The 9,672-nt window shown below is 47.1% G+C and overlaps 1 protein-coding gene and 1 pseudogene across 2 annotated transcripts in view; both read right to left on the reverse strand.

The window, feature by feature from the left end:
* The window catches only part of CCDC77 (coiled-coil domain containing 77), a 34,630-nt gene that overhangs the window by 17,650 nt on the left and 7,308 nt on the right, over positions 1-9,672 (reverse strand). For both annotated transcript variants that reach the window (XM_012647453.1, XM_012647454.1), the window contains exons 3-4: positions 9,177-9,414; positions 1,703-1,845 (exon numbers count right to left, since the gene is read on the reverse strand). In XM_012647453.1, the coding sequence (XP_012502907.1) occupies positions 1,703-1,845; positions 9,177-9,414 (381 nt within the window). The remainder of the gene's footprint in view (positions 1-1,702; positions 1,846-9,176; positions 9,415-9,672) is intronic.
* LOC105812895 lies at positions 4,997-6,709 on the reverse strand (annotated as a pseudogene).

The raw sequence follows: 9,672 nt of genomic DNA on the forward strand, positions 1-9,672 counted from the left end.
ACACACACACACACACACACAAAAGCACCCGCAATTCAAAAACAGGCAAAGGACTTGAGTAGACATTTCTCCAAAGAATGTGTATAAATGGCAATAAGCACATGAAAAAATGCTCAACATTATTAATCATTAAGAGAATGTGGCCAGGCATGGTAGCTCGTGCCTGTAATCCCAGCACTTTGGGAGGCCAAAGTGGGAGGATCACTTGAGGCCTGGAATTCCAGACCAGCTTGGGCAACATAGCCAGACCTCTTCTCTACAGATAATTTAAAAATTAGCCAGGTGTGATGGTGCACACCTGTAATCCCAGCCACTTGGGAGGCTGAGGTGGGGGGGAGGGGCACTGCTTGAGCCAAGGAATTCAGTGTTGCAGCAGCTATGATCATGCTGCTGCACTCCAGCCTGGGTGACAGTGTGACATGCTGTCCCCCTTACCCCCCCACCAAAAAAAGAAAGAAAGAAAATGCCATTCACAATGAGACCCCTCCTCATGCCCATTAAGATGGCTACTATCAAATAAACAGAAGATAACAAGCGTTGCAAGGATGTGCAGAAACTGAAACCCTCGTATACTCTTGGTGGGAACGTAAAATGGTGTAGCCACTACGGAAAACAGTATGGCAGTTCCTCAAAAAATAAAAACAGAATTACCATGTGATCCGATTCCACTCTGGGTATACACCCAAAATAATCAAGAGCAAGGTCTTCGAGAGTTATTTGCACACCCATGTTCACAGCAGCGTTACTCACAGCAGCCAAAAGGGGGAAGGACCCCCATGTCCACTGATGGATGGTGGATAAACAAGACGCGATCTGTACGTACCACGGAATGTCGTTTAGCCTTAAAAATGAAGGAAATTCTGCTACGACATGGATGAGCCTTGAAGACAATGCGCTAAGTGAGATACACCAGATACGAGAGGACAAATACGGGACGATTCCACTTCCTTGAGGTCCCTAGAGTAGTCAAACTTACAGAGACAGAAAGCAGAAGGGTGGTTGCCAGGGGCTGGGGTAAGGGGTGTGGGGAGTTATTGTTTAAAGGGTATACAGCCTCACTTTAGAAATATGAAAAAGTTCTGGAGTTGGATGGTGGGGATGGTTGCACAATAATGTGAATGTACTTAATGCCACCGAACTGTACACTTAAGAATGGTTAAAAGGGTAAATTTTGTATTCTGTGTATTTCATCACACACACACACACACACACACACACACGCACACACACACACACGCACACGTGTGCGCTGTCGTGGATGCGGCAGGTATTGCTCAGATGCCTCTTCAGGACCAAGATGCCCATCTCCCAGGAGCTGAGTCTTTCTCTAAGAATCGGCTGAAGGGGGCTTCCTCTCCCAAGTTGACACCCCCTCCCTGGGGACAGCCTGCATCCTTCGACTGGTCAACGTGGGGATATGAAAGTCCGAATCCTTTGGCCTCTGAAAGGCCACCCTAGACTTAGAGCTCGCTGGAGCGTTGGCTGTGCCCTCCGTCCCCACTGTTACCACAGTTCAAACTCTCCTGCCCAGGTCTGCCCGTGGGCATCGTTCCCGAGAGCCTCGCCAGTCACTGTCATGCAGGCAAATCTCCGCCTCAGAGCCTGTTTCCTGGGGAATACAACCTAAAAGAATGACTGTGGGGAAATTTCTCTTTTTAAAGGCAATTTAGAGTTGTAACTCCATTTCCCTTCTGCTTGGTACCTGATTCTCAGTCGGTCGTTTTCTGAATAGAGGCGTAAGACGTGCTCCCGTTCTTGGAAGAGGCAGACTTGCATGTCACTCAGAGCTTTCTGCAGCTCGGCGATCTCTTCCTCCCTCTGCTGCAGATCCCATTCGAGTTTATGCTGCCAAAACCAAAAAGACGGCTGAAAAGATGCTGGGTTTCAAAAGAGCACCTGTTATTAGATGTGGAGGAGTGTTTCTTCAGTTCATGAAGAAATATTCCAAAAGTGAAGGGTTTCACCAATACCGAATTCAAATACAGCAACGGGCTGTATGTAGACTTGTTTAAAAGCTACGGGATGAGTATGAAGTTTGCATATAGTGTCAAAGCTCTCATATCTTCTTTTTACAGACTATAGAACCTAAAATGCCGTATGACTCACCTGTTCCATCCACACTTTTTTGGTAATGCTTTCTGTGTTATATGCACTATTATGACATCCAGGAAAATAAAGATGAAAACGTGATTCCCGTCTGCAGAACTGAGGAATTTCATGGGGAGGGAAACATGCAAACGACTGATATAAAATCATCACTTAGTGGAACAGCAGCGTGGTGAAATGGTGGGGGGAGGTGTGGCAGGAGTACGTGTGTCCGAAGCCAGCGGGGATGTCAGAGGCTGCCTCCGGAGAGCTGACGCCCGGAAGACTGGGAGAGAGCCGAGCAGAGGGGGCACTCTCAGAACAGGGGGCAGTAAATACAGCGCCATGAAAGAGCCTGATGTGTTTGTTAAAAAGGAAGGAAGTCCTGTCTCATGCTACAACATGGATGAACCTTGAGGACATTATGCCAGGTGAAATAAGCCAGTCACAAAAAGAAAAATACGGGAGGATTCCACTCTGTTCTAGACAGATTCCACTCTACTTCATAAAGAGCAAAAAGAGTATAGGAAGAGAGGGCAAGGTCGATCTGTGCCTGTATCACTTCACTTCAATCCTTGGGATAATAATGTTATCATGGGTAATAGGGATTAAAGTGATTATGGTTTTATTGGAATAAAAATCTAACTTTATTGAACATAGGGATAGATGGATTTTCAAATTAGTTATTTTTGCTTTATGATTTTTGCTTTTATAAGTAATGACGATCTACAGCAAAACTTACCAAGTGGTACTATATAAAGATATTTGTCTATTCTTTGTCAATTTTAGATTTTGTTTCAATTCTATATTCATAGTGTATTTAACTCTATAGAGAAATACTTGTGATTGGACTATCGATGAAGGGCAATGCATGGTATATGCACTGCTGAAGCTGCTTATAGAAAATGCATCAACCTCTCTACAGAAAACTTCAAGGTACACATTTGTATTTTATGTAAAAATTCAGGTTTTACTTATTCTTACATTGGTGGGAGTTGCTGTCAGTAACTTAAAGGCAAGCAAATACTTTTGTTTACTACCCCTTAGTGCAATAAAAACACATGTAATGTGGCATTTTCATTAGGCAAGACTGGCTTTTTACATTTCACACAAGAATTCAATATAGGCCAGGCGTGGTGGCTCACACCAGTAATCCTAGCACCCTGGGAGGTCAAGGGGGGTGAGGATCACTTGAGGTTAGGAGTTCGAGACCATCCTGAGCGAGACCCCGTCTCTACTAAAAATAGAAAAATTAGCCGGGCACGGTGGCACGAGCCTATAGTTCCAGCTCCTTGGGAGGCTGAGGCAGGAGGATCACTTGAGCCCAGGAGTTTGAGGTTGCTGTGAGCTATGATGATGCTACTGCACTCTAGCCCAGGCAATGGAGCAAGACTGTCTCAAAAAAAAAGGAAGAATTCAATATAACCCTTTCTTGAACAAAATGTCCAGGGTAATAACAAAACTATCTTTGGAAGAAGTATTTAATAAGCATACTTTATTTAAATACATCCTCCAGAAGGAAATGGAGAAACTTAGAAGGCGGCTGTGCAAATAATTCTCTCTCAAATGCATCTGTATAGCGTAGCAACGTTTCCTTATTGGAAACGTCCGTATTTCTGTATCACAGTCCCCAAAAGGACTTTAAAGTCTCAAAACTCGGTGTGTCCCTCGGCTTGCTTCCCCTTCACTCCACCCGGGCCTCGTTAATGGTCATCCCATCATTATCTCTGTCTTCATAAATGTTCTTCAGGACGTTCCTAGTCCTCGCTGGGACCTGCTTCGGTGTCGCAGGAGGGCTTGCCTCTCCCTCTCCTTGCATCCTTTCTCAAAGTGAGCCAGGCGGGCCCACTGTGTTCTCCGCTTGCTTTCTACATCCAGCTCTACCAGTCTCACCTCTTTCTGAACTGCCTTCCGCAGAGATGGGTGTGAAGACGTTGTTCCCGGTCATGGAGCAACCCTTCCCAGTTAGATGTAGGGTCCTCGCCAAACAATCAAATGGCTTTTCTGAGCAATGTACCTGCACATTCGTGGTGGGGGCTCAACGACTCCAGCTACGTAACGTGGACTTCCGCAAGTGTGTCTGACTGATCCCATCCATGGTGGACTGACTGTCACCGTACACCCTGTTACGATGGGAACAACCAGAATAGCTGGCTTTTTAGTGGAAGGACATTCTGCTATCTTGTGTGGCTTCTGCTGCATTGTGTTCTTTTTTCTTTTGTAATTGAGATTGTATTGGCTGTGTGGAGAATCAGTACACAGACACTTCAATTTGTACACGGTTCTTAACACACATGCCAAAAATCTGAAAAGCCATGTATTGTCATTCTCTTTTAAAGTTATTCCAGTGACTTTCCAGCTTGAAATTGGAAGCAAATTTTCCTTAAAAAGGTATCAAATACCAGTATCTTCAAATTTTGATGAGCTGTTACATAAGTCCTACCAAGTCAGAATTTAGTATCATGTGCACTACACACTCAAATTTTCAATCTTTCATGGCACATTAACAAAGTTAATAGGAAAACAGGATTACTGACAACCAAAGACGTTATAGAGTGCACACAATTCTGACAGGGAGGGCCACAGTCAAGGAGTGGTTTTCTTTCTTTTTTCTGAGCCAGGGTCTCCCTCTTTTGCCCAGGCTGGAGTGCAGTGGTATCATCACAGCTCACTGCAGCCTCAAACACCTGGGCTAAAGCGATCCTCCTGCCTCAGCCTCCCTAGTAACTGAGACTACAGGCGCTTGACACTACGCCTGGCTAATTTTTTAATGTTTTTTACAGACGGCGTCTCTGCTATGTTACTCAGGCTGGTCTCGAACTAACTGGCCTCAAGCAATCCTCCCACCTCAGCCTCCCAAAGTGCTGAGATTACAGACGTGAGCCACTGAGCGCAGACGTGGTGTGTGGTATTAATCAGACGTGGCTTCTTTCTCTCCTGCTTCATCGGAGGCTGGACTCTTGGTTTTAGTTTCTCCATTTTCTGCAGGTGAATCTTCTTTAGTTTCTTGGTTAGCCACTTTGGCGTGCTTTCCCTGTGCTCCCCTTCTACTTTTGCTTGTACTTTTTTGTCTGAAGATTTACCCTTCCCTGCTGTCTTGTTTGGCTTCATTTCCACTTTTGCAGAAGCAAGTTTAGCTGACAACCTCACCTGTCTTCTCTGGGGCCCTTCCTTCCCAGCCGCCTCGGCTGAGCTGACCTCCCACTTGGGAACCCTGGTGGCGGGAGGGTGCCTGCTGGGTTTCTGGGAGCCTCTGTGAAGCTGGGCTGCCGGGTGCTGCCCCTCCTCCAGCTGCTGAGCTGCTGAGCTGCTGTCTTGCTTTCTGTTTCAACCTTGGATTTTTCAGCTGTAAGGACATCAGGTACTCTTTTTCTAGTGGTCTTTCCCAGCAACACTGTCGTCTTTTCTATAGTTTTCTGCAGCTCTTCCAAAACTGAAGCCATGGTTAAGCTGGGCCAGGCCAAAGGCCCTAGCTATAGCCTCGCAGGGGAGTGAACAGGAAATGGCACACCCAGTGTGCTGACAATCCCCTCCTCGGCACACACCCAACCCTGTGCCAGATTGTGGCCCATCTCTGGCACTTGGCACCTCAATTCTATGATCAGTTAAAAAAAAAAATCCAGGCTGGGTGCGGTGCCTCACGCCTGTAATCCTAGCACTCTGGGAGGTGGGTGATTGCTTGAGCTCAGGAGTTCGAGACCAGCCTGAGCAAGAGCAAGACCCCCTCTCTAAAAAAAAAAAAAAAATCCAGGCTGGGCGCGGTGGCTCACGCCTGTAATCCCAGCACTCTGGGAGGCTGAGGTGGGCGGATTGTTTGAGTTCAGGAGTTCGAAACCAGCCTGAGCAAGAGCGAGACCCCGTCTCTACTAAAAATAGAAAGAAATTAATCGGACAACTAAAAATATATAGGAAAAATTAGCTGGGCATGGTGGGGCTGAGGCAGGAGGATCGCTTGAGCCCAGGAGTTTGAGGTTGCTGTGAGCTAGGATGACGCCATGGCACTCACTCTAGCCCGGGCAAAAGAGTGAGACTGTCTCAAAAGAAAAAAAAAAAAAATCCAGAAGTATATATATATACATATGTGGTGTGATAAAAATGACATATAAATGTTTCCCCCCAAAAGCCTACTATATCTGGATGACTACAAGTATCTCAGTGTGGCCAGAGTGAAAAGCACGAGGCAGAGTGGGGAGGTGAGAGACCAGAGGCTGGGGCGCTGGGGAGCCGGCTGTCGTGCCAGCTGGGTGGGACACGAGGGCCTGAACTGGCCTCATGGCAGCAGTGAGAGAGGGGTGGGAAGGGAGTGGGTGCTACGTAGGCAGCAGAATCAGCAGGACTTGCCGAGTGATGAGATGCAGGGGGCGGGGCAGAACTGCAGGCAACGCTACCAGTAACTATGACAGAGAATGAAGGAGATGTTGAGGGTGAGGCACGGAGGGAGGGAGACGGTAGCAGTATGTGTGTGTGGCGGGAGAGGAGGGCAGGAAAAGACCAGCTCCGATGTGGAGCTCAGGAGGAGGGTGAGTCGGGGTTCGTTATGTGGAACTCACCATCACACACGCAGTCGTATAACGCCCGGACACGATGAGATTACTCACAGGAGAAGCTGGAGGAACTTCGACATTTTAAGACTAAGAAGGGGAGCTGTTAATGGAGACTGTGAAGAACTGATCAGAGAGGTTAGACAGAGACTGGCAAAGAAAAATGATGCAGAAATCAAGAAAGGAAGAGAATTTTAGGAAAGGTGAGGCAGATAGTGACAAACCCCACAGAGGCCAAGAAAAGAAGGGTAAGTCTGGCAAGCAGGTGCTGGGAGACCACAGGGGGCACAGTTTCAGTGGAACGGTGGGGACAGAGACAAAACTGCAGTCGAGGACTTCCCCACTCGGTGAATGGGAAAGTCAAACTATTCTAGAAATGAGGTTGGTGAGAAAAGAAAGAGCCATCTGTCTATCTATAGAAAAAGAGTAGCAGGGCCGGGCATGGTGGCGCACACCTGAGTCCCAGCTACCGGGGAGGCTGAGGCGGGAGGATCGCTGGAGCCCAGGAGTTTTTGAGACTGCAATGAGCAACGTTCACACCACTGCACTTCAGCTTGGGCGACAGAGTGAGACCATGTTTCAAAAAAGAAAGAGCAAAAGGTAAAACCCATCTTTAGTTGTGCTTCCCTCTCTAGGTACTCTTTTTTTTAGAGTGCAATCACAGCTCACTGCAGCCTTGAACTTGAACTCCTGGGCTCAAGCAATCTTCCTGCCTCAGCCTCCCCAGTAGCTAGGACTGGAGGTGTCAGCCACCAGGCCAGGCTTACTTTTCCTTTGGGTTGGGAAAGAAAGTTGAATATGTTTATATACTAAGGAGAAAAAGCTAACGTCAAGCAAGTGGTTAAAAACACAACAGAAAGAGGAGAGAAATGATGGAGCAGTTTCAAAGGAGGAAAAAGGGACAAGGGCCAGAGTAAGTATTGGATCAATCCAGGCCGGATAGGCAAAAATGGCGCCTTCTTCCCGAAGCAACGAGAAAGAAAGAAACGGACACAGATGCAGGTGACCGTGTGTGGATGGGCAGGAAGGGAGCTCGTGTCCAAAGGGGGAGCTCGGACGCAAGATGGCCTGGTAAGAGAGGAAGGCTAAGAGGAGGCTGCGGGCTGGAGGGGAAGGTATGGCACAGATGTGCAGGGAGAGGGAACTGAGTATGGATAGGCAAGAAAATTGCTGTGTAGTGGCTGCGGGTACAGCTAGATTGTTTACCCTCAGTTCATTCTGTAATGATTTGTGATCTTTCTAGAACAGTGGTTGTCAATCAGGGATTTTGTACACATACCCCTACTACCCTCACACACCCCCACAGAAACATCTGGCAATGTCTGGAGATACATCATCCATCCTTCTTCCCTCCCTCCCTCCCTCGCTTCCTTCCTTCTCTCTCTTTTCCTTTCCTTTCCCTTCCCCCTTCCCCCTTTTGCCCTGCCTTTGTCCTGTCTTTGCCTTGCCTTTTCTTTCATTCCTTCCCTTTCTTTGACACAGAGTCTTGCTTTGTTGCTGCAGCTGGAGTTCAGTGGCATCATCATAGTTCCAGCAACCTCAAACTCCTGGACTCAAGTGATCCTCCTGCCTCAGCCTCCCATCTAGCCGGGGCTACAGGTGCAGGCCATCACACCCAGCTAATTTTTCTCTTTTTGGTAGAGATGGGGTTTTGCTCTTGCACAGGCTGTCTCAAATCCTGACCTGAAGTGATTTTCTCGCCTCAGCCTCCCAGAGTGCTAGGATTACAGGCGTGAGCCTCTGCGCCCGGCCTGGAGACATTTCTTGATGGTCACAACAGGGAGTGTTGTGCTATTGATATCTAGTGGGTGGAGGCCAAGGATGAAGCCAAACATGCTCCCATGCACAGGAGAGCCCTCACAGGCAAGAATCAGCCAGGCCAAAATGTCAGCAATGCTGAGGTTGAGGAATTCTGCTCCAGGAGGAGGAATCACAGAGAACTGGATTAAGCCGCAGCTGGGTTTTTGCTACGCAGGTGGAGCAAAAGAATAATTGAGCAAGGGGTTGTCTGTAGACAGTTTAGTTACTATCGAAGTACAGCATCGTGAGGTTTAGGTTAGAAGAGAAGGGCATGATGTCAGAAGTCGATACACAGCACTTAGAAAACTGACAAGTCAAGAAGCTACGGAGGTAACAATGAAGTTAAGGGGCAGTCAGTGTAAGGGGGTGAAAGAACTAAAAATGTAAGAGAGGCGGAGATGTCAGAATTTAAGATTTTAGAGATAGAGCAGTTTTGAGGGTTATGATCCAAGGAGGGTCCTAAAAGGTAGGTAGCTTGGCTAGGGAATCAAAAGAGAATATATTTTAAAAAATTTGTTTTTATCATAATTTTCTTTGTAGAGACAGACCTTGCTATGTTGCCCAGCTGGTCTCGAGCCTGCCTTGGCCTCCCAAAGTGCTGGGATTATAGGCGTGAGCTAACAGGCCGGGCAAGAAAGAATATTTTTATAAAATACCTGCTTGTGGTACAAGCTAGCACTTCTAGAGCTTCTCTGCTTAATGAGTAGACTTACGGGAGTCCTGAAAGGGCGCGCACCGTCTCCTTCTTACCTGTGCTTCACAAGCTTCTTTGTAGAGCTCCAGTTTCATCAACAGCTCCTCGTTTTCTGCCTCACACTCAGCCATCTTCTTTTGATAATATTCCAGAAGCTCCTGAGAAGGGCAGAGGAAGGCCAGACGATCTTCAAGGGAAGGCAAGGGAGTGGACTCCACCGACTCTGCCATTCCCCCCCGCTTGGCGGCACCCCCGATGCCGGAGGCAACACTGGGCTTGGAGACACTTGTCAGCCTATGCAAAAGTAGAAGGATGTATTCATTAAACTGTGGACATTTATGAAACATTATCATTTTTTAAATAAAAAGGGGGCTTATGTTTTGAAGTGTTTATAATTAAGGTGCTCATAATTCTTGAAAGCTTGATAGTACAGGTTAACGAATAATTTTATGAATTATCTTCCAAGTATCAATGGTTTAAAGCTAGATTCAAAATACATGTTAGGCCAGGCGCGGTGGCTCACGCCTGTAATCCTAGCTCTCTGGGAGGCCG

This window comes from Propithecus coquereli, unplaced genomic scaffold (assembly GCF_000956105.1).
Source record: "Propithecus coquereli isolate 6110/MARCELLA unplaced genomic scaffold, Pcoq_1.0 Scaffold269, whole genome shotgun sequence".
Taxonomy (NCBI): domain Eukaryota; kingdom Metazoa; phylum Chordata; class Mammalia; order Primates; family Indriidae; genus Propithecus; species Propithecus coquereli.